Below are 24250 nucleotides of genomic sequence, written 5' to 3'. Positions count from 1 at the left end.
GGAAGCCCTGATACCGGCCCTCAATCACCTTTATTTGATAATTCAGCCGGGTCTAGCTTGTGTTCCCTTCCGAAGTGGGCTCACTTCCGAAGTGGGTCGGCTAGAAGCCCACATCCGACTATTCCTTTCGTCATGGTCGTCTATAGATGGCGGCCGCATGACGGCTGCAACTTGCAACTGGCAGGGTTCTATTCCCATAGCTCAACAGGAACGTCCGATCTTTGTCTACTGGCGGTGGTGCCTGGCTGTGGTACAACACCATGTCTTTGTTACCCACACAAACACTCTACCAAACAAACAGCTCGCCACGCTCGCCATCCCAACGGACATGCCGTTCCCACATGTGCTCCAAGTTTTCTTTGGCAGAATCAGTTCGGGTGGCCAAATGCCTATAGATGCTTTTACCAGTAGCATTGGTTCTGAGTGAGAAGGCTTCAAATTCTCCTAAATGTCGCAGCTTAGGCAAACGGTGCTCCAAAGTTTGTTTAACGGAGCACCTCGAGCCACTTGAGTCTTCGCCGTTCCGTACGCCACCAAATGGTTCGCTGCAAAAAACCGATGTCATTCTGTCATGCTGCCAAGGTCAGTGAACGGTCGCGCTGGTGTTCCGGTAGGTAGGAGCTCAAGATCCTTGGCACGTTTTGTGGTGGCCATTCGCCAACGACACATCTGTGTGCCCCTTAAAATTGTCTAGCCAGATGGTCAAGCATCATGCGCCGGTCATGCTCAGTTCTAATCCAGATATCCTACCCCTTGTGTTTTGACCTATCCCTATGTTGCTGCAGATGCTCTGCCTGGTCTATGGAAAAGAAATAATTGCTTTGGGATTGGTATGGCTTCTCTTTCAGGTCACTCACGGTAACATGGTGTCAGCTCTAACGCCGTTGCAATGTCACTGCTTCTGTCCAGTGATTCAAACTTGTTGAAGCCACTGAAATATCCAATAACCTGCAGCGTACATGGTTCGCGGTTGAAGTCTTTCTCAACTCCTCATTGTTCTAGAGAAAATATGGCTGACAAAGCCTACCCAATAGTATAATCTCAAGGACCGGAGGCTCTGCTTCGATGGCCGGCCCTTTCTTGGCTGACCCCCCCTTTTCCAGCCAAATTCCTCGCTCCTAAGATCCACCCACCGAGAGGCGCGTGTTGCCACAAGCGGTAGACTTTGATGGGGTTGTCTGGTTCGTGTTGGCTCCTCCTCCTACCCAAAAGCCTCGAGTGTCAAGGGAATACATTCTCTAGAACCACAAGCGTCTCAAATTATCTAACATCATCAAGTCTGAGTCGATCACAGGACTTTTTACCGCGAACAAGACTGGTGGTTGCTAGGGCTGCCCGTTTGGCCTGTTGCTCTAACCTGCCTCGTTACTCTACGTAGGTAGATGTATACCTACACTAGGTAGGTGTGCTTGGCCAGTTCCTGGAAGATACCCCTACCAGAAACCAGAAATCAGCATCCTTGTCCCCTTTTCACGGGTTTGTCTCGGCCAGGGTGAGCAGTCCTCCACTCACATTGCAAAAATATTCTTGCTGCCTATGATTTGCCAGCACCTAATACTAGATTTCACCTGCAGCACCACCTATACCCGGCCTGGAGGCCTTTTTTTACTCAGCGGCATCGCCGCCAGACTTATCCATTCACACCTAGTCAACCCATGTAGCAAGCGTCAGCTAAGGTTTCTTGGTCCCCGCCTCATCTTGCACGTGGCAGCTGTCCAACTTCCCAATACATCCGGCCGTTTCCCTGTGGTACAAGAGGGACTTCTTTGGTACCACTCTTCCATTCACAAACACCGCCCTTTTTCTTCGAGAGAGGGTCTCTATTTCCCATAGTGTGGTGTGTGGGTACGAGCCAGTAAGGAGCCAAATGGAAGCGGTCAGTGATTTTTTTGGTTTCAGCACAGCTGGGCTTGGGCGGCATTCTGCGTTGGCCGAGAAGTGGCTTACCAGTACCTGGACTGCAGGAAAAGGAGAGGAGTCGTATCCGGGACAACCAGCGCCGATCAAGGGCTCGGAAGAAGGAGTATGTCCTTGAGATCGAGCAAAAGCTTCGGCAATGCCATGCGAAAGGAGTAGAAGCTTCTGCCGAAGTGCAGCAAGCTGCGCGTCACGTTGCCAACGAGAATCACAAGCTGCGACAGCTTCTCCACACCTTGGGCCTCGTTGACGAACAAATCGAACAGTATATTCAAGCCGGGACGCTGAATTCCTTGGCAATGACCAACCAGCCAGTTGTGCACGAGAGCAGCAGTATGCAACAAGGGCAGGCGGCAGCCACGTTGGAACGCCTACTCGCTCCGCGGCGGCCACCCTGCCTTGAGGAGCACGAGCTGTTCGTGCCAGCGAACAAGCCAACAAACCTCAATCGAAACTCGATGTATCAGGCATCAGAAGACTCATCGATCGAAGACTACGAAACTCCTGAAGATGGTATTCAGCAGACGTGTGGGTTGGTTTCCACGTCATCGTCAAACTTGAACCCTCGACCGACTTCCTATCCACGGCCCGAAACCCTACCTAGCAACGGATACGGCGGTCATAGATCCAGCCAAGAGAGCATCGAATGGGCAAACGCCAATCATGGTCAAGAAGTCAATGGCATTCCGCTGAACCCGCTGAGATATGGCACGAACCAAACACTCGACTATCGATCATTTTTCCCAGAAGCAAACCCTCCAACAGCACCTCCACCCCTGGCTTGCTGCGGGCCACCCACTACGTCTTGCGCTGTGTACCATACATCACATCACCAGTCGCCGGTATTTTTTGCAAGCCAACTTGAATCCATAGTAAAGAACAACCCTGGACCGTTCCCTATAGCCGATACAAAATCGAGTGCTGAGGAACGAGCACCGCAGCAGGCGGTCGTTGATCCTTACTCATGGGTGCCAACGGCCTCTTTCCACAGAACGGATCTCGACCGAAGGCTTGGCTGAGAGCAAACGATACGGATATATTCCAAGACTCACAAATGGGATATTGCTTTGAACGGCCGGCCGAGCCACCCTGCAGCGAGAAGAGACAACAATGGACGAACCGCTATCAAATCCGAGGACGAGGCGCGCCTCTGGAATAGCAATGCTACACTCAAGCAGTTTGGGCACGCCCTTCGAGAGGTTCGAGGGAGGGGGCAGCGTATTTACCTTTGCTTTCAATTGTTGTTGGAATGATTGTTCTGTACAAAGTGCCAACGAGCGCAATAGGTGAAGGACGACGTGTGCCTTGCTATGTCCAAACCAAAGAAAACGATGATAATGCAACAAAAGCATCTTCCCTTGAGTGCGGCGCTAGGGTCGGGCACTAAAAACATCTCAATTCCTTTTCCAGAGAACAGGACTGGATGTTTTGTCCCCCCCCCCCGAAGTTCTTTGTGTTGGACGCGACACGTGGGAACGGTGTGGTAACGCTGCATGCGTCTGGTAGTCGATGCCAAACAACCTTGTATGGTTGAAAGGTGAAAGCCCTTGCCAGAGCACTTAGGATACAGGTAGAGAGAGTCGAACGCCCAATGGTCATAATTAGCAAATTCCCACGATAATCATCGGCCGAAATCTCGCTTCTTTCGACTTTCTAATGCGATTTCCATCCAACCTCCTCTTCCTCCAGCCTCAACTTGGCCCAAAATATACTCAGACGACACAAAATCTCGAATGTCACAACAGCACACACCCGCAGAGTTAAGCCTTTTGGCCATCTTTGCAACATCCAATCGAGTCGAGTACGAGAGAGGCAGCACGGAATACGAGGTCCGAAAGGGATTGCACACTAATGTAATCCAATGTCTCCAACGTCTCCTCGGCGAGCTCGACGAGGCACTCGACCAGCTGTTGAGAATAGAGCCGGATAGAGAAGACGCACCCACAACGTTCAAATGCATGGAACGCATGCTAGAGCAACAAAGAATTTTTATCCGCAATCAGCTAGAGCATGTTGAGCGGGAGGCAGATGGTGCTGCGCCGACGCCGCCCTACGGCGAAAGCCTTTTCCCCGTCCACCGCCAGCAACCGAGGCAGATATCACCACCTCCCCGGTCGAAGCCATCGGCTTGCTTCCAACGAACACCGGCAAGGTCCCTTCCTCAGTCCGTTGTCGACGGTCCAACAGTTCAACAGGTCGGGCTCGGTATCGAGGAGTCCCAGAGGCCCTCATCCTCTAAAGCGCAACTCCGCCTCGAGCCACACCGTTCCCAATCTCCCTCTAGAAAAACAACAAGAACATCTCCACCAAACCCCCAAGAGCATATGAAATGGGTTGCGCCCTCTGGACGCGAGTACAGAGCATGGCCCACCGCGGATGCAGATTACTCGCGACCCGCACTGAAGCCCGTCACCTACAATATGGACCAGGATAGACCATCTCTTCGGTTGCCGGGGGATATGAGTGGCGCGGTGCATATCAGGAGACAGCTTGATGAGCAGGAGGAGACAGTCGAGAATGCCAAGGTTCACCAGTGGCTAAAAGATATTGGGCCGGATCCGGACGATGTAGGGCCTCGGGGCCATAAAAGATACGGCGAGGATGATTTAGTTCCGCCCCTCGGCAAGAAGCCCAAGGTACTTGGTCTCCGCGGCGGGAAAGAAAATGGGAGAGGGGCGCTGAGAACACTCTTTAGCAGTCTCAACCCCTTTGGGAAAAGGAAAACGTCCGGCTCTAGAAACGACGGCCCAAGAAACCATGGCTTGGGAAACGGTGGCCCGACCAACGAAGGCGCAAGAAACCAAAGCTCGACGAACACCAACCACAGCATCGCCTCACCAGACCCGGAAACCCCACCGTCCGTCATTGTTGTACAAAACTTGCGCACCAATTTCTGCGACGGAGAAAGTGACAAAATGGCCCGGCGCTACTGCCGCTGGTTCGAGTTCCTCATCCCCCTCACCGAGGAGACACCGGGCTCCATCTCCGCGTCAAGCTTCATGGCACGCCGCAGGCAGAGGAAGAAGCTCGAGAAGCTGAAAACGGCGCTCGCGCACATGTCCATCAGACCATTTAAGAGGCGCAAGGCGACGTATAACAGGACCGCACTACTCGAGAGCAGACTTAGCCTGCACGCGGAGACCATGAGGAAGCTCACAGACATGAGTCCCACGGAGGAGTCGGTGATCCTTCAGACGCAACAGGACATAGTTGAGTGCTGCGACAAGTTGGACCGCGATTCGGCGGAGCTCGAGGAGTTGAAGATAAAGCTGATGCAGCAGATGACGCTGGAAGAAAAGATCTTTCTTGGCGGTGTGGTGCATGGGGATTGCTTCCTCAACTGGATCACCAAGACAAGGAACCGTGTCCACTGGGAGCTAAGCTTTATCGACCGGGTCAGGCAGAAACCGGAAAGGATCATGGTCGGCATGCATACGTATTATTCCGTTTGAATCATTTCAACCCGTGTTAAGAGTCCAGGAACGAGAGGAGCTCTGGGCAATGAGGATCTTGAAGTTCAAAATGGGAGGGGGAAACGGCGTCTGACTTTAGAGCCCGATAGTCGCAAGACAGGAGGATGTCACCGAAATGTAGAGATACGCATGATGGAATATCCTGTTCATTAATGTCCTCGAAACTCAAGTGCTCGTCCATTAACCAAACCTTTGCGCACGCTTACAAGAAAGAACAAACACGACACATGCGATGCCCCTGAGTACCATTGACCATTGCCTTTTGTAACTGTTTTCGTTATTTTCGGAGATTTGCCTCGCTTCAGAGGACGCCGGGTATCGTCATCGCATGAGGAGGAGTCCTTTTCCTCCCTTCCCCCCCTTTCTTTTCTTCCTTTTTGTATAGGCGAGCTACAAGAAGTAGTCAGCCACCGGCTTCTTCGCCGGCATTCCCCTAGAATCTTGAGGTGCTGCCTGGAACACGCGGTACCTCCGCGCCGGTCCGGGCAGGAGAACATAGTCATCGGTTCCCCTAATACCGCCGTCACTGCGTCCCCTGTCGCCGTTGCTGCGCGCGAAGACACCAGTGCCTGAGTCGTCCTCCGCCAGTTCGAGGATCGCCGCAACGTTGCCGCAGCGGTAGCAATAATTGGGCGCCGACCAAACCGTGACGATACTAGCGTCGAACATCTCTTTGAAACCCTCCATGACGAGCTGGTGGGCACGCGCGATAAGCGACAGATCGTTCTTGTGGTTGAAGTCGCGGACAATATCAGCACCAAACAAGAACCCAGCACCGCGTGGCGACAACCCCCATCCATCGATATCGTCTGGGTCAGACCAAAGCAAATCGCACATGGCTCCTTCGTGCGGCACCTCTTGCTTCCTGTCGAGAAGCCGGATCTTATCGACACTGTCTATCAGGGGGGAGAGACCACCGTGGACGCATAGAATGGCGCCTGCGGGGTTGCCGATGGAACCTGCCGAGCTTCCCGATGCGCCACTGCCCGGCGGGCCTGTTTTATCGCCCGAAGGCGCGCCATTTGGACTGCCAGGTGTCGGTTGCCGCTGTGGCCGTCTTTGTCTGGGGAATCGGCTCATTGTTGAGCCAGCCTGGTCGCAGACCTCGATCTCCACATCCTCGTTGATGGGTTCTTGTTCCGGCGGGGAGTTGAACGTGTGCGATGCGCCGAGTACGATAGCCCCAAGAGCAAGGTAGTCGAATACGTCGCAGCAATAGCGCCAGACGTTGGCCGAACCGTATTTCCGCAGACACTCGTCGTAGAAGCCATAGACGGTGGTGATTTGACGGGACTCGTGGTTGCCGCGAATGAGGGTCATACGGTCGGGATAGCGAACTTTGAGGCAGAGAAGGAGGAGGAAGGACTCGAGCGAGTAAAAGCCACGGTCGACAAAGTCACCTATGTAACATAATTAGTCGGCCTGTTGCTCTCGAGTGATGGGCGAGAGCTGTGGCTATTTACCCATGAAAAGGTAGTTGGTGTCGGGGACGTCGCCACCAACGCGGAAGAGCTCCATGAGATCATGGAACTGGCCGTGAATATCACCACATATCTAATAGTCCCATCAGTACCCGTTCGATCCTTGCGTAATGTGCACTCCCTCATACCGTTACGGGAGCTGTAACCGTGACGACGTTGCCCTCTTCAATGAGTAACTCCCGTGCCTTATGGCACAGTTCTCGAACCTGCGCTTCGGGTATCGGTCGGCAGGCGCGCAATTGCGCAATGGCTCTGTCCCGATTGTCAGTATCTTGGCGAAAACACTAAGTCGAAGTTGACTGAGAAACGTACTTGTCGAGGTCGCTCATGGCAATAGCTAAGGAGGGCTCCGTGGTTTACGTCGAGGCGCCCAAGGCCGACGAGTCGCGGTTTCGAGTTGAAGTGGATATTTGTTATTTGCCCCTTACTTCATAACTTCGCGTTGGTAGTAAAATCTGGGGCAGCGCGATAAGCCGAGTCTTCTTCGTCTTAGCGAAATGGTTCGTTGCGCGATCAAGGCTTTCGGGATGGGATGGCGTCAGTAAGGCAAAGGCAAAAGACGTGCATAATTGCCATTCAGTCGCCTACGAACCCCCAACTTCTAATCGCGCCGGGATCTGCAAAGTGGAGACTCAAAATGGTACGTGCACCACGATAAGCCGGGTTAGGTCATAGCTTGTATCTTCTGTGTCACGGAAGCCTAGTTGTTGCGGTTACCGAAGCCGAGTTCCTCAGGCACATGGCGTTTGAAATATCACATCGGCGGATGGGCCCACCCCGGGACACCGGAATCCAATCAGATGGCCTGCATAGCAATTCGGCCCATCAAGCTTCACTGCAGGTTTGCGAGAAAACCGACAGTTGCCATCCATCGCGACGGCCTCGACAAGGGATTGACGTAGGACCGCATCACCAAGTCGCGCGAGTATGATGCTGCCATAGGTGAGCTATGTTGATTGATTGGCCCAATCCCGTCTAACATAAGGCATCTAACGTTCAATTTCTCGCAGAAATCCTCGTCCTCCTTTTCCACCAAAAAAAAAAAAACCCCCCATACGCGATCATGCCACCACATCCCCTCCACCCACGGTCGCGTATGACGTCTACCCTCTTCGCTACAACAGTCGTTGCAAGCTTCTTCGTCGTTGGCATGCCGCATCTTCTACCATGTCCAGCACCTCGTGTCACGTATGCCGATGGAGAAATCGTAGTAGGCGAGGACGGTCGCCGGAGGAGGCGAAAACGTCGCGAGACAGCCCCTGAGATCGAGAACGGCATAGTCAACTTCAGTCAAGCCGGCGACGAGGATACCATACGAACCCGGGAAGAGCGATTGAAGAGGGAATGCCCAGTGCCGAAGCCGGGCGGCATCCTTGGAGAGTGGTTAGGATTCCATGGACCGAGTAAAGATGCAGAGGCCACAAAGGCGGAGAGGTGACGACAGCAGATGAACATATGTACAACTCAAGATACCATTCAAGCCCCACGACGCAGTTTTCGACTTTCTGCAACCCGTGATGGCTCGAAACGACTTTTACGACGAAGTTGCCACTCACGATGCCCAGCTAACGCCACTCGGCTAGCTTTGAGGCTGTAGGAATGAGGCCGAAGTTGTGTGGCTATGACTTTCCAGGATGGGAGCGGCAGGGAGCTTGAATGGGAAACGGTTTACATGGTGACCCTGCCAGCGTCGTCTGCAAGACATTCCTCGCAATTGCCTTGAACGGTCCCGGACCTGCGGCTCTGAGTTACAGACCTGCAGCCTTACGAAAGAGCGCTCTGCCTTGCCATTCGAATGATGCTAGTGCACAGCCGAAGTCGCAGATGGCTGTGTTTAGCCAAGGCAACCAGGCAATCGCGCCGAACCAATTGGAATGGAGTGGTTTCCAAGGCAAGCTTGCCATCAATGCGCTTCAGTCTCGTTCCCGTAATTATAGGTAACGTTTGTCCCAAGGCCTCACCATCTGCCTCCTAAAATTGCTATACGGGTGCTCCAAAGACCTCGTACTATACACGAGCAGTGTGTGTAGAGTAGGATCACACATTCGGTGCTTCAGCATTGCTCACGCACTCGGAAGCTATTGATCGGGCCAACCAAGTCCAAAGAAGCACTTGTCTTGGAATCGAGGTTATCTTGAACAAGTGTGCCTGAAACGCAGGTGCAGTTTTCCCTTGCAGAGTCGCAGCAGTAGCATCCTTGCGGGATGGTTCCAGGCAATCCGACTGGAAAATCTACAGGCTTAGTGCCTCTTTTTTACGCTCTGGCTTTTGGCCAAGGGGTGCGAAATATCTCTTCTGATCGCTGCGCATCTCTTGCTTTTCTGTTTCCTTGAACATTCCCGGCGACCCGTCGTCAATCTCTAAGCATCTTGAGCTTAACCACGTATGATCATCCGCCAAATTCAGAAAAATCAGTCACTTCAGAAACAATGCTATGATAGCCTGGCCGGTGCATGATGCTCGAAATTCTCCCACGGCTGGTAAACATCCGGGCGATCGAGGTTGATGAAACGTCGGACCATATTCACTAAGCGACCCGTGCTGTTAGGCTACGCTACCACATCCGCCCCCTCGTTTAATCCCCGTTGATAATTTCTGATGCAGGGAGCCCCTGATGCACGGCTTGGCTTAGACAAGGGCTGGTTATTCCTCAGCGACTTCTTCCAAGGAGGCTTGACGGCATGCCTCACAGCCCTCTCGTTGGACAATGTCATTCAGGTTGTCATCTAATCCACCCTGGGGGCGGAGATGCACCACATGGACGGCATGCGGTCTGATCTCCCAGCTGCCAAGAACGGCTCAGATCAGTCGAAACAGCCGAAGGACAAACCACGACGACCAGCTGGAGCTCTGGGGCATGCATTACCGTTGTCCCGAGTTGGGGTGACGGGTGACATGTGTTTCTTGACGGGGTATGGCTGAGACCGGCTTCAACACACCCATTGTATGCCGGTCTTCTAGGTGGGGTCTCAATGTTGCTTCGCACCACCTAGGAAGGCGGATGCCCCACCACTGTGGGCCTGTCAGACAACTAACAAGCACACATGGCATCCGTCTCATGACCCTGATAGATGCCATCTGATCAGCAAGCTCTGGCCTGGGAATATGGCCCAAGTTTGGGCATGGTCCACACTCCGACTTATGCTTAATGTTCTTCCGGGAAGTGAGAAAGTTAAATACACGTCGTTTCCCATACTAGACAGTGTGCCCCTTATCCCTTCTCGACAAAACAGTGTCTTTACTCTATATACTATTCCATTTTTCAAGAGCTGTGCTCTGTTTTCATTCATTCCCAGCTTCTGTCATTCCTTGATACCCAGTAAGTCATCTCGTCTCTCGGCTGCTCACAGGCAGCGTCTGACAAAGATCTAGATTCTTCAGTTTTCACTTCACGACAGTCATTTCAAAATGAGGTCCTCCATGATCATTCTTATTGCTACCGGCCTGGTGTCGGGTCTGAGCATTCCTAAGCAGCTGGATACCCGCCAGGCCATCGCCCAGGCGCCTGCTGCCGCTGCACCTGCACCTGTAGCCCCGGCCGCTCCTCCCGCTGAGGCTCCTGCCGCCGCCCCCCCTGCCGCCGCCCCCCCAGCGGAAGCCCCTCCTGCTGAGGCTCCTGCCGCCGCACCTCCTGCTGAGGGCGGTGACGCCGCTGCCGAGGAGAAGAAGAAGGCCGAAGAGGAGGCCGCCCGCAAGGCTGCGGAAGAAGCCGCCAAAGCCGGCGGGGGCGCTGGCGCCGGTCAGGATGATGCCGCGAAGCAGCAAGAGGAGGCTGCTAAGCAGGCTGAGGAAGAGGCCAAGAAGCAGCAGGAAGAGGCAGCAAAGCAAGCCGAAGATGCTGCCAAGAAGCAGGAGGAACAGCAGAAAGAGGCCGCCAAGGAGGCCGCCAAGGAGGCCGAGAAGGCGATGGAGGAGTACCAGAAGCAACAAGAAGGCGAGAACAAGGGCAACGATAATAACAGGGGCGAGGGTGAGGGCAGAGGTGACGGCAACAACCGTGGTAATGACAACGACCGGGGCAACGGCCGCAACCGCAACAAAAACAACGACAACAACAAGAACAACGCCGCTCTTCTCCAGAACATCCAGCTACTCCTCGCCGTCATGGGTCTCCAGAACGTTGTCAACGTCCAGGCTCTCGCTCAGCTCCAGGCGCAGCAGCAGCTTGTCATGCTCGCCCAGCTCCAGCAACTTGCCCAGCTCAACGCCGTTGGACTGATCAACTCTGTCCAGCTTGTCGGCCTTATGCAGCAGGGTCTCGTGCTCGGTGGTGTCAGTGGTGTCAATATCGGTAAGTACAATCATTTGTCGCTTAGATGCCGCATGTTCACTTCTTTCTACGGTGCTAAACAGTTTCCCTGCAGTCAAGATCCAATGAGTGAGGCTTCAAGCTTCTAGCTCTCAGAGTGAGATGCGGCAGGATTGACGATCGCCCGTTATGGTAGATGGAAAGATTCTAGACCCTGGGATAAATGCTTTAGCACCGAGGGTACCTTTTGTGTACGAATGCGAAGGAAGCAGCATCATGTAACCAATTCTACTCGAGGGGCGCTTAGTAGGACATTCGCCAAGAGGGCTTGAAACGGTGGCATTGGAGGCCCTTTTTGACACTCTCGCTGCAAAGACAGCCGGGTGCAAAGGGGTTCATTCCTTGGGTTCGGGTTCTGGGTTACGGCGCATCATGAAAGGCTATCCTATCTGTTCGAGACATGAGACTGTAGTTGGCATGTGCTATAATGTGCTTTATCTATAATGCCATGTTCACCTGCCACAAATTTGAGTGTTGTCGCCTCGGCGCGCCAAGTCGTCCCGAAGTTTTGCTGGTCTTACGAGCGGTTCGAGGGTTTCGTCGGGGGATTTTAGCTCAGAAGTCAAGCCCTTGACAGAAGTCCGATAAAAGCTTGGTGACACTGCTTGTTTGGTGCGTCCTACCGATCCGGCAGGCCTTGTTTCAGCTTACGCTCTATGTCAGATTGTGGACATGGTATTCCACTTTCTTGCCCTTATGTTCTCCCTTTGATTTTCATAGTCAATCATCCGCTACTCTTTCTGGAGAACACAGCTCGACATTGAAAAGACCGTTTCTCAAACAACGCATATGATGGCTAGACTACACCCCTCTCATCTGAGCGAGAGGAGTGTCGCGCACCCTTGCAATTGCCATCTTAAAACCATCCCATATTTCGCAGTCTACCTCCTCAGAAGCCATCAGCTCTGGCGGTATCGAGCGCGCTCGTCAAACGCCAAGCCCGCTCTTATCTCGCCGGAACGACTAGGCATCCGGACTTGCACCACGTCAGAGATGGGTGACGTTTGCAGCCCAGCCGCCGTCGTCCATCAATGCCATGGAGAGGAGGATGCTTCATCGACAGGAGCCTGTGACACTTGAAGGGGCTCGGGCTTCGGATTTCAGACAGGGGGAGCTGCGTTTCCGACGAGGGGTGGACTGGGATCGGGGGATGCATGGCAACTTGACAAGTGGGTGTGCTGCCAGCTTTGGAAGGGTTCACCATGGTTGCATTTTCCTGCGCCCGGGCCGCTTCTTGTCGACGCTAAAGAGACTGCCTTACCAGATGAAGAAATTTGCGGGGAGCCGCTCTAACCATTGATGGCTCATCAAGGGGTACGAGACCGCAGAATGGTCAACGAGGGCAGTGACCGTGACCCACTGGCACGCGTTTAAACAGCCACTAAACCTTAGTTGAGCCGCTCTAACGTCTTTTCTTCCTTCTATTGCTTGACTTTATTGATCACGCTTTATTCACCTAACCTAATCGAAGTGCTCTCCTGTCCCGCTTTAGTATGAACAACAGGCCTATCTGCTACTTTTTCTACTTCTTCCTAATTTTCTTGTCTCTTTTTTTATTTATTTAAAAAAAAAGGATCAATAACACCCCAGCATATCGATACCAGTGCCGTTGTACCGGCTCGGCAGTCTTTCAGGCCAGAACAAACTGGGAGCTGATGCATCAACCCAACCTTGCCGTGCCCTGAGCTGTCAGAGACCCCAGATTCCCAGCGTTAGATTACCACAGCGTTATTTTGTTATTTTACTGTGGTTTGTCTTTCTTCTCTGTGAAGTCCTCGGATGGTACTCCCGTCATGGCTGCGTCGCCCCAACTCACCATCATTGATTGGCACATGGCCTGCTCTGTCGTCTTCATTCAGCCCATTTATTCACGGTGTGTTTCCCAACACTACCGGTCATTTCGTGGGAACTGATGAATGCTCGAACTGGGTTTATCGTACGCTCCGAATTAGAGGTCCCGATGGCCCATCCGCGGACTTGGCGTTGCCCAATACTCGTGAGCTCCTTCGAGCCTCTGTCTGTCATCCCCGTCAGCTGAGTGGTCGTAGGTCCCGCCAAGTAAGGTTGTTTGGGCCTCAGTGGCCCGTCCCACACGGGCCCGTTTCCTCGCCCTTGGCACCCTCGCACCATTCTTTGGTTCGGACCTTAGGTGGCCCGAACACCTACATATTCTGTTGCCTGGCGACGAGCTCCATATTTCATCAAGTGATCGAATGTTACGGGAGGATGCAAGGTATGCGTATGCATATACTCGGAATAGGTACGTGTTGTGACGATGTAATTGGCTTCTGGCTGTTCTCTATGTTCCTAACCCAACCAACAAGTTCGCCTGGACCTCCCGTTGCTTCCTGCGCCCATGGAAACTTCGCCTCAGTGATTCAAACTTCCAACGGCCCCTAGTCTCACATCCCCTGTTCTTCGTTCGGCCCAGCACTTTGCTGTCCCAGCAAAGCCGGAGTCTGACACATCCCGGATCTCTCATTCACGACCCTTCCGGGCGCATATGGTACCTTAATTGACATTGGCTATGGCCAGAACTCTTCGTGCTACGTCCCTTAGCGCGAAAGCCAAAGTACGCCCTCCTTGATATCTTGGCCTCTGTTCTACATGTATATAAGGACTCTTGATGACGACGGTTGGCTGATTGCTTCTCTTCTTCATCCACAAACACCGAGGCAATCATCGGGTCCAATATCATTATTTCATCTTCATTCTTTCTCTTCAGAGGTAAAATTTCTACCAGAGAGTGCCAGAAACCTTGCTTACCCTCTCACAGCTGTGCTCGTTTTACTTCACTCCTTCTTAAACCTCACTACATCCAAGGAAAAGCAAGCATTCTGTACAGAACACGCGGAGCTGCGCTCTCTTGTTACTCAGTAAAAATTAATTGAAGCCAATCCACCGAATATCCAACCATTTCGCGCCCACCAGCCAAAATGCGTTTCTCCAGCATCATTACCGCGGCGTTCGCTGCATTCGCCACCGCTGCACCCACCACCATCGAGAGCCGCGCCGACATTGATCTGGGCCAGCTCAACAACCTCCAGAGCTTCAGGAACCTGGACCTGAACTACCTTCTTGCCCTCAACAACCTCAACCTCGGCCAGCTTGGCCAACTCGGCCAGATCAACAACCTCAACATCGGCGCCTTCCAGGGCCTCTTTGGCGCCCAGAACTTCGATCTTAATGCACTACTCCAGCTGCAGCAGCTGTCCACCATTCTCGCGATCCAGCAACAAGGCCTGTTCAACGGCGTGAACCTGGCACAGTTGAACCTCGGCGGTCTCAACTTTGGCGTGATCCAGGGTCTTGGTGGTCTCAACCTCGGCCAGTTTATCGACCAAGGCCTGGTTGGGCAGATTACCCAGGTCGTCGAACAGTCTTCCAGTGAGCCTCACACACGTGCCCTCTTTAAACCCGGTGCTAACCCATTCTTACTCCCAGTCGTCGTCGTTGGCAAGTAAACATCTATTGCTCGTACGTATAGATTAATAAATGACCGGCACTAGTCGGTTGATGAGCACAGTCAATAACAGAAAATGGGAGAAATGCCAATGGATGAAAGGGTGAAAGTGTAACGAGGTCATATTCGGGACATGGCGTTTTGCTTTCCATGTTGGATCTGGAGCGACCTCGGTCGTCTGGTCTGCAAATCGGGCAACCTAGTATCATGGGCTCTAGATTATGACGGGGGGTAGATTAAGTCTCTTACATGGATCTTGATGTTGACAAAATATTGGTTCGTTGTCCGTGGTTTGTCAAAATTCATTTGCCCCCTCTTTCCAAGGTGATATTTCCATCCTTGCCCTAGGAATTGCAAAAAAAAAAACTTCGTTTTGATTGAAAAAAGTGGTGGGCACCATCAACTGTATCCTGCAGCACAACGAGATTCAACCACGGAAAATGAGTACATTTTTTGTTCTGGGCTTATTGAAAGAGGATAGAAATAACGCACGAGAAGTGATTCTAGGAATTCGGCTAGAGTGCTACAATTCATTTATAGAACTATCTGGTCACACCGGGAAGATTACGGAACGCTTCCAACTCTCCCTCACAGCCCTTTTTGTTTACCCCTCCTCCCCCCTCTCCGAGCGGTTCAAGTACTGAGCCTGTTTATCCTCTTTGGGGTTTCGCAACGCCCATATCCGAAGCCAGTAGTCCTTTCCTACCGTCAGACTCTTCCCGGAATTTTGGGGCTTCCGGTCGGTTTGTAGCTGACTGGAGTCTCGCCTAGACCCATCCAACTTGGTTTTGGACGAAGTCTTTGATAACGCTCGGTGGGAACAACATATACACTTGTGTTTTTATCAGGCCTACGGGCGAAGCCGAAGGTACCCTGAGTCTTCCCCGTCCTTGTTGATCTTGGTAAACTGGTGGCAAACGAAAGCCAGCAAAGACATCTCAAGGGTTCATACACGTTCAAGGGCCGAACAGAAATCGCACGGCGGCCAGTATAGGGTCCCGATACTTGGCATCCCTGGGGGTATCGGTTGCCTCACTTCGATGTGATGATGTATTGGCGGGGCTTGGCAAACCATGCCGAAGAGCCGCAACAAGAGGGCCAACCGGGATGGGCTGCTCCTTCAACCCTCCCCTTTACTGGTGTGCTGCGGGAAACCACGCAGTTGCTGAGGTTTTTCGAAGAGGAAAAAAAAACAACGAAACAAAGTTGCTAGGCGCCCGACGGTTGACTGGCCCACATGGGCCGAGGGGAAACAGCATGGCGCAGCTCAGGGTCAAAACCCTCGGGGACTGGATTGGGGACGTAAGATTGCGGCTAGGCGTCAGCTCTGAGTGAGCTGAGAAGGAACAGCGCCCGCCTCGTCAGACGTGCAGGATGCGAAATGCACAGCTCGGCAAAGCCACCAATGGGCTCACACGAACGATGCATGTCTCCGGCCTCCCTGAATCCCGCATCCCGGACAGCTGGACGTCACTCTTCGTTGGCACTGCATTCCACATTTCACCTGAAGCGAGCCGTCGCACGGGAAGATGAACCCGCAGCGGACGGGACCCCGCTTCGGAGCGGCGGTATCAGCTCGCGCCGATCGGGTGGGGCAACGAGGACCTTACTGGCCGGCGGCTCCCGGTCCGCACGAACGGGCCATTTTGAGTATAAGAATTGGGAAAGGAATCAAAACTACCTGCAGGTGATTTTCACGTCGCGTGCCTGAACAAGTACCTCCCACATGCAGGTCTTGGGCGACAAGATCACGGAACAGGGAGGGAGGGTCCTGCGCGTCACGGGGAAGCCTTTCGCAGGCGCAGAACACGCATCTTTGCACAAAGAGGCCGGCTCTCGCGGTCCACGTCCGTTAAATCCCAAGATGCGACCATGGAGGAGATGAATGGGAGGCTTGGCAGGCATCGTTCGTGGGGTTTTTGGCCGGCGCTCGGACGACGTCCCCTTTGCCCTCTTGGCCCCGTGGCATACCGTGGCAGACACATCCGGGCAATGGCAGATCACGGCCGCATCTAGCATGCGCGCTAGCAGCTCACTCAGTCGTTGCGTTGTCCACAATTCCCACGGCGTGCGCCGCTTGCAGCGAAAGATTGCCTGCCACCCACAATCGGGGCGTTCGGTTGACCGAAGCCGTCAAAAGCCTCCTTTCAGCCACTGGTTCAGGTAAGGATTCCAGCCTAGGCCCAGACCTCCAAAAGACAGAGAGCATGTCGTTGAAGCATGGCCGTACGCCACAGTGGGCTTTTCTACCGTTGCGCAATTTGGATGCAAAGGCAGTAAGTCAGGCCGCACAGGGCCTTTGTGGACCGCTGGCTGGAGAGAAGCCGGGGCAGCACTCACCGGGCAAGCTTGAGATGGACCCGAAGTTTTGGGAGCCGCTACTGCGCCGCTTTTCTTACGACCTTCGGTGCCGTAGCTCACCAGATCGATTGCAAAGGCTCTTGTAGACAGGCAGCTCTCCACCTCTAGCTGTTCGTTTGAGCACCCTCTCTTTCGTTTTAGCGTATCAACTTCTACCAACTTCACGCTGATAAGAGTGGTCAATGAGTGCTGGTCGCTGCTTAACGAAGCTCGCAGCCATACCTGCGGAATGGACTGCCTATAGGTTGTCTCTCACTTGATTGTTTGGAGAGAAACCGGGACGGATACATTCACTTGCTCATATCACGCCAAATTCGTATGGAATGAGACCTGCTCTGTCAAACAGAAGGCGAGGGTGTGGTAGTCACACCAGGGGGCATATGTCAAGGTGGAGGGAACAGTATGAGACGGTTGTGTTGAATGCATAAACTGGGACGCTACCAAGCCACATGTTGGCTGATATACGGTAAAGGCCCAAAGTTTGGAGCCACGATGGCTATACTCTGAAGAGAATATTTACGTGTAGAGGTCTTGCACATTGGTCCTATTGAGAAAGTTGCTATCAGCGACGGCGATAAGCTATGGCTTTGTTCGATCCTGAAGAGGACTGGGCTCCGACGGGGCTCTGTGATAATACGCTAATATGAAAGAAGGGATATCGGTCCAGACTGTGCTTCTAGACCTTTAGCTCACTCCAGTCGTGACCGCTTCCGGTCGCAAGCATTGGAGTGCCGGGCAAGCAAGCTGGCAAGTCTGTTGTTGTCATCGCGTGCTGCGAGCTACTGCAAAGTTTCGGCAACCGAGAAATAGAACCAATATCATATTGTGAAGATGACGGCAGTGGACCCTGACAGGTCGATGGGTGACGTGGTGAACACGGGGTTGGCAGCGGATTTGCACTTCGGAGGGATCCAACTGCAGGAGCCCCGATATGAGCATGGTGTCCTAAGAGCGTTGGCGAGGTTGGCACACTCGGCCATTTGCGAAAAAAACACACGGTCACGGACTCACGGTCAATGCCAATGGTCACGGCCAAGGTCACGACAACAAGGCTGCACTGACACTGACGGCCAGGTATTCCTTAGTAGTGGAAGGATCAAGGCAGCGGAATTTTCTTGGTGGGGATGGAGCAGGCAGTGCGTGTTAATTACAACTTAGACGTGCATCCGTAGCTCAGTGCGGGGTTTAGGGGTTGATGGATGATGGGATGAGGGATTAGAGGGGAGGATGGATGATCTGACGTATGGCGCAGTGTCGATGGGCCACGGACAGGGAGCGGGTTAATGCAGTGACGCGGAGCGCATCATGCAATATGGCGGTTGGTTGGCTCTGGCGCTAGCAGCTTCCAAGGCTGGGCCGAAACGGTTGTGGCCTGGACATGCTGTGGTTCAGTGGTTCGCTCCCTACCTAGGTAGATAGGTAGGTAGGTAGTTGGAAATCTGAAATAATAGCCTGCGTGGCCACGGTGGTCGGTCACCAACGCTGTCAAAAAGAAGCAGCCGTTAAACAACATAGCGGCATTTCGCTGTGCTGTACGTCGTTATGGTCGCCCTAGGCTGGATGGATGGGCGTGCTTCGGTTCGGCCTGCATGTGGTTGCATTTCATGACGCCGGTTGCGGCCAAGTCAGGTACGGGTACATGAGATATCTGCAGACCGAGGCCGAAGCGGACCGGCGATGCGAGTGCAGCACGCAGAGTCGCGGAGCCTGGGCGTGCAGCATCAAGCTTCGCGATTTGTCAACTGTCCGGTTCGAGGCAAGGTGTTCGTAACTGTACATTGGAATATTGACTGAGCGGTGTAGGCGAGCTCTCGGCGGTCTCGACTCGATGCCAACCAAGGGACAAAGAAAAGGCGAGAGGAGAAAGAGACTCGAGGCCCCCTAGGATCGTCGATAGGTAGTGTACATTGCGGTTCGCAGCGGCTCCCTTCGTGGGCCAATCAATCTTTCTATATCCCAACTCTCCTGCCGGCACTCTGTAGGGGTAGGCAATAGAGGACAAAGGGCAACCCTGCGAGCATTGTTGCGCAATGGGCCGTCAGACTGCGTAGCCAGTGTGTCTTCTCCCAAGAAGGGGGGGGAATCTGCCGTCTGGAGTGGTTGTGGCTGGGTCAGCTCGTTTATAGACGCTAACAGCACTAGGAGGTCTCAGTGACGAGCGTAGCGTAATGCAGATCATGGCAAGTGTCAATGTCAAGGCCGAGAGACAAGGTCAAGGTTGCGTCCGGAGGTGGTGATAGCGCACTTCATGGTTGATTTTGTCAGGGACAGGATCGTGGGATCGCCCGGGCGGGCGGGCAGACGGGTCTCCTTGGGTTTCGAATCGCATTGGTGGTGTTATTCGTCCCATCGTATGGAGTATGTGGTGAGGAAGAATTCCGAAGGGGGTACGGACTGGTGTAGCATGGTCGTACTCCATTGTCCGTATCCGCCGCGTACCCTTGACAATAATACCTGCCTTGGTCCCGCCGAGAAGTGCACGGCGATCAGCGTGGTTGAACAGACAATGTATGCTCGACTGCAGCGACCGGTCGCGTGCGTGCGGTGAATAAGTGCCGCTCGTTCCATGCCCATCATCAGATGTTGTGGATGTTGTTGGAGAATGGATCAAGAGACAAGAGATGTACCCGCCAAAGTGACAGGTCACAGAAAGGAGTCCCCGAAATGTGAGGAGACAAGGACGACTGAGGCACGTACGCGGTACCTGGCAGGTTCCCACTCAGTGCTCCTGGACGATATTCTGGCGAGCTGGCTAGCTGCTGGACGACGCCTGACGGTACGTATCCCCAGGCCTCAAGTTTCCGCAGACTGCCCAGACTGCTGTGGACACTGCAACCCCACCATCTCCACCAAGCGAACACCCTTTGATACCCAAATTAGCAATCGTCGAGGTCCTGTCCTGTCGTCACGGTGAGCAGCGAGACAGGGGCCGGGCTGGTCCTGGTCGGCTCAGGAACGAAAGGAAGGGTGGTGGGAAACAAGACACAACACCGAGGAGGCAACGCGACACAAAAGAAACACAATCCATTCATTATAGTGTACAGAGTACGGATGCCCAGAACTGCCAGGCCAGCCGGGCAAGTTGGGCGATATACTTTCTTTAGGCCAGTTGCTTGTCCTTCCCGTATCCATGTGGTCCATCGGGAAATACCACCAGTCAGGGTGCAATGGATGCCAATGGCACCATCTGATCGGCCATCTGTGTGACAAAGCTGGCGTTTCTGTATGCGCGTGATAAACACAACTGGGCGCCCTCTCCTCTCCCGAGTCTTGCTTGGTGTCTCCTGGTAGTGTCATCCTCCCTCTAATTCGGTCTCTGCTTGGACAGGCAACAAGGCACGCATGGGGGAAGGGGAAGGGGAGTGCCGCATCACTGTCCACAAGGCTTTTGATTCGACAGGGAGGCAGCGCCGAGCGATTCGAGAAGGTGAGATGGTGCGATGCGGTAAGGTGAGGTGAGGAAGGGGGCGAGAATGAGAATGAGAGTGAGATGAGATGAGATGAGATGAGATGAAGCAAGACGAGACGAGGTGGGATGGGATGGCGGCATTGGCACTCAGACTGGCGTTGACAGCACGGTTGGAATAGGAGGAGTCGAAGAGGGGGAGGGAGGACGCCAACCAGACCAACTGCCGCTAACACCTCGGCCGCAGTTCAACGTCATCCTGCCATATAGGTACACTGTGATTAGTGTATTGGCAGCTTCCGTGGAGAGGCTGGGGTGTGTTATGCTCCGAGGTCAGGGAATAGGCCAGAAAGCACAGAGGTAGGTAATGATGGGGGTTTCGCTCCCGTTTGACTCAAGGTATACGTACATCCACGACGGGCTTGCAGGATTGACGCGAGCGTTTCGTCAACAATGGATGACCGGGAACAGATTTGCCAGTTCATCGCAGGAAAACAACCCAAGAATCTCGAGGCTGGGATGCTAATCTGTTGCGTTGTTGTTGTTGTTGCTCCAGCCATCGTCACCGCATCGACACGTAGAGCTTGCCGGCGGCCGGTTCACGAAAAGTTGACGAAACCGAGTGACTATAGGGTCATCAAAAGGTCTTTACTGGGCTAGCTGGACGAGGCAAGCCATGTAAACATGATTGTTGCCGTTGCTGAGAGGTAAGATAGTGAGATGTGACCCCAGGCTGTAAGGGTATGGTAATTCTTGTAATGTTTCTCCCTAACGAAACTGTCATGTTTGCTGACTTGAATTACTCCAAGGTGATTCAACCAAATGTCATAGATAGAATGAATAGATATGTACGCAGCACATACAGGAGTGTGTGGCCTTTTCTTTTTGGCATTTTGTTTTTGTGCCCGTTTTCCCAATTTTTCATCTGCTTCCTCTTTCCCTTCCATGTCCACTCCCACCCCCCCCCCCCCGTCGATGGGCGGGCGACACCCACCTGGCCTCGGTTTGCAGATGCGCTAAAAGCCGAGCAAAAAGAAAAAGAGGACCCCCCTGGCTTCTATCGTTGGGGGTTCCACTCGATCCCTTGCCATAGTGCCATATTGCCATATTGCCTTTCCTCACTTTCCATCATTCTTGCCTACGAATCACTGCCAATTTGCCATCAGCAATGTGAGAACCTCTCAGAGTATGTCGAAAGGAGAAGTCGTGTATCGCAGGAATGCCTGCTACACTACCCGTACACTACTCTACTTACATACTAGGTACATGCACACAGGACGGACTACCACAAAGAAAATCGGACAGACGTAGCATGGGAAAGTACCTCGCGGGTACATTTCGGATGTTCTGGCGGGAAGAAGAGGGGCAGGGGTTTGGGCTTGGGCTCCTCTCCACTGGACAATGACCAGCAAGCCCTGCTGTCCGCCCGCTGCAGCATCGCATCGACACGGACCATTTCCCCCTTCCCTTACTGCAATTCGAATTCGGCCTGCTCTTTGGGGGAGGATCCAGCACCAACGACGCCAGGTGTCGCCAGCGCCGTCGGGTTCCGTCCACGTCCCACCCGGGCTTGCCAGCCCAGCCCGGCCCACTTGAGTGCATCGCCCACCGCCGAAATGCGGTAGTTACCTCCACCAAGTACCCCCGGGACCCAGAGAAATCAGAGAATCCAGCTCCAACTCACAGCTTCTCCCGCCCCTCGCGACTCGTTTCTTTTCCCACAGGCAGCCCAGCTTAGGACTCAGCCTTACTTGCCCTCTACGAACGAACCCAACCCCTGTAAAGCATAGCCTACGGAGACACCTCGTGTTTTTGTACATGCGGTACCGTACTGTAAAGTACTCGCTTCCTGTACGAGCAGTTGCTCCATCCTCGCTCAACCCCTTTCGATTGTCTACGGTTATTTCCACACCTTTTGGCAATTGCCATCCCCCATCTACTACATATACCGCCCCGACCTCCCGACCTGAGTCTCTTTTCGCTCGCCCTTCCCACTCACGTTCTCCCAACCTGCGTCTCGTGATATCGCTCGCTCACTCCGTTACGCCGAGCACTGTCCCTAATCACCACCCACAAGAAACACTTCATACGAATATGAGCAGCACCCCCTACTGCTTAGGACCGAGGACAGGAAGAGTTGGCTTTTACGACGTTCACCGCCCACGACTGCTACGACCCACGAACAGATAATCATTTACATTTCACGCGACACCTCCATACTATACGCACCGCTGCCCTAACATAACTGCCGCGGGCAACATTCCAGAAAACCGTCCCCAAGAGCCAAAAGCAACGTAGCAAGACAGGCCAAGATCAGAGACAGGAGACAAGATGGGCAACATGGCGAGACAGGTCCAGAGCCACCCCGACTACTCAGATGATGAGTACGGAGCCGAGGACGCCTACTTCACCTACCGACCCCTCTCCAACCTTCCCACCCCGCCGCCTTCTTCCAGAAATTCTTCCGCCCATCAGAGCCCGAAAACGGCTTTGGAAGACGGAGAGGTCCTGCACCAGAAGTTCCTGGGTACGTACAAATCATTACTTGATGAGGTCCGGCAAGAGCGCCCTCTCGCCGATCGGCGCAATTCATTCGATGGGGGAGAGTCTGCAAGGCAATGTACACTACATGCAATGTAATGCTAACATGTTCACCCGCTTGCAGGCCCCGCCATCCACCTCGTCAACCTCGTTCCCACGTCGGCTTCTCTCACGACCCCCTCGGTGCCGCTTGTTCAGGCCATGCTGAGCCGGTCCGGCCTGCCGCTCGAGACCGTTGCACTGGCAGTCTGCATTCTCGACTCGCTCAACTCTAAATTCGCCCTCAGCTGGCGTCTGCAGTGCCCCCTGCTCGTCGAAGGCGCCTTCTCCTCCAACAAACGCCACACCCTCGCCCATAGCCCCCTCCTCGACCGTCGCCGCCAGCAGCAGTTGCACATCGACTCGGTCCAGCCAGAGCTCATCATCCTCGCTGCGCTCGTCATCGCCGCCAAGTTCACCGACGACTGCCACGACTCGACCTACTACTACTGCGCCAATTGGGGCAAGGACATCTGGTCGTGTGAGCAGGTCAACGTGACTGAGCGCTGCATCTGCGAGAACCTCAACTACCGCATCAAGCCCCTTGTCGACGACGACGACCTCCTCGCCGACACCATGGTCGATATGCAGCTGGCCGCCCGGCACTACAACTCGGTCCGCCCCGTGCAGCCCCACGAGATGAGACACAGCAAGAGCAAGAGCATGACCATTGGCACCGCCGTCGTCGGCCTCGGCCTGCAGCTCACGCCCGTGGACACTCCCAAGTCCGAAGCCGCCCCGTTCGACGACGAGGTGCGTGCCGCCCTCGAAAACTCGTCTCTTGGCGGCGACTACATGTCTCTGGCCTTTTCCGGCGATGAAATGGTACTCTCTTCGGTTGGCGAGAACCTTGACATTTAGTGAAGGGAGATGAAGCGAATTTCAAGCGAGCGAGCGATTTTGTTTGGTTATAACGAATTTTTGCATGCCCTTGCGCGCGGGCGGCTCTTGAAAAGGAGTAGCACATGGTTTAACGGTACACATCTGCATGGGGTTCCACCACCGGCTTGTGCCTGGCGATGGACAACATTCCCTTGTTTTCATTTTCTTATTTTCCTCACTTTTCCGACCCGCAATTCCATTGTTTTTAGGATACCACCCTCGGCCTCAACAAGGCTTGTCGGATATGCATCTTGTAATTTTTCTTGGGTCGACTGGGACGGCCGGCGTACATGGTAAAGGGGATTTCTCGGTGGATGAGGGGATCGAGGCATTGGGATTCATCGCAGCCATGACATATCCTATTTGGTAATGCTGTCT

General features: G+C 53.7%; 6 protein-coding genes across 6 annotated transcripts; 5 read left to right on the top strand and 1 right to left on the bottom strand.

Moving 5' to 3' along the window:
* Positions 1-1867: 1867 nt before the first annotated feature.
* CH63R_07793 (uncharacterized protein) lies at positions 1868-5369 on the top strand (the record flags this gene model as incomplete). The annotated part of the gene is made up of 4 exons (XM_018302767.1): positions 1868-2023; positions 2097-2759; positions 2964-3116; positions 3663-5369. The coding sequence occupies 4 exons, from the start codon at positions 1868-1870 to the stop codon at positions 5367-5369; spliced, it is 2679 nt and encodes an 892-aa protein (XP_018157545.1).
* A 411-nt stretch (positions 5370-5780) lies between these two features.
* Positions 5781-7200, bottom strand: CH63R_07792 (Serine/threonine-protein phosphatase; the record flags this gene model as incomplete). The annotated part of the gene is made up of 4 exons (XM_018302766.1): positions 5781-6790; positions 6854-6944; positions 7000-7123; positions 7184-7200. 4 exons carry the CDS (start codon positions 7198-7200, stop codon positions 5781-5783), a joined length of 1242 nt encoding a protein of 413 aa, XP_018157544.1.
* Positions 7201-7934: 734 nt separating this feature from the next.
* On the top strand, positions 7935-8309 carry CH63R_07791 (Alpha-mannosyltransferase; the record flags this gene model as incomplete). Its single annotated transcript, XM_018302765.1, has 1 exon — positions 7935-8309. The coding sequence occupies one exon, from the start codon at positions 7935-7937 to the stop codon at positions 8307-8309; it is 375 nt and encodes a 124-aa protein (XP_018157543.1).
* A 1970-nt stretch (positions 8310-10279) lies between these two features.
* CH63R_07790 (uncharacterized protein) lies at positions 10280-11249 on the top strand (the record flags this gene model as incomplete). Its single annotated transcript, XM_018302764.1, has 2 exons — positions 10280-11162; positions 11236-11249. The coding sequence occupies 2 exons, from the start codon at positions 10280-10282 to the stop codon at positions 11247-11249; spliced, it is 897 nt and encodes a 298-aa protein (XP_018157542.1).
* A 2867-nt stretch (positions 11250-14116) lies between these two features.
* Positions 14117-14644, top strand: CH63R_07789 (uncharacterized protein; the record flags this gene model as incomplete). The annotated part of the gene is made up of 2 exons (XM_018302763.1): positions 14117-14567; positions 14625-14644. The coding sequence occupies 2 exons, from the start codon at positions 14117-14119 to the stop codon at positions 14642-14644; spliced, it is 471 nt and encodes a 156-aa protein (XP_018157541.1).
* Positions 14645-22741: 8097 nt separating this feature from the next.
* Positions 22742-23851, top strand: CH63R_07788 (uncharacterized protein; the record flags this gene model as incomplete). Its single annotated transcript, XM_018302762.1, has 2 exons — positions 22742-22937; positions 23076-23851. The coding sequence occupies 2 exons, from the start codon at positions 22742-22744 to the stop codon at positions 23849-23851; spliced, it is 972 nt and encodes a 323-aa protein (XP_018157540.1).
* Positions 23852-24250: the final 399 nt, after the last annotated feature.

The sequence above is a fragment of the Colletotrichum higginsianum genome, chromosome 5 (genome assembly GCF_001672515.1).
Source record: "Colletotrichum higginsianum IMI 349063 chromosome 5, whole genome shotgun sequence".
Classification (NCBI taxonomy): domain Eukaryota; kingdom Fungi; phylum Ascomycota; class Sordariomycetes; order Glomerellales; family Glomerellaceae; genus Colletotrichum; species Colletotrichum higginsianum.
The sequence above is the reverse complement of the archived record's forward strand: the minus strand, read 5'-3'. Positions and strand labels throughout refer to the sequence as shown.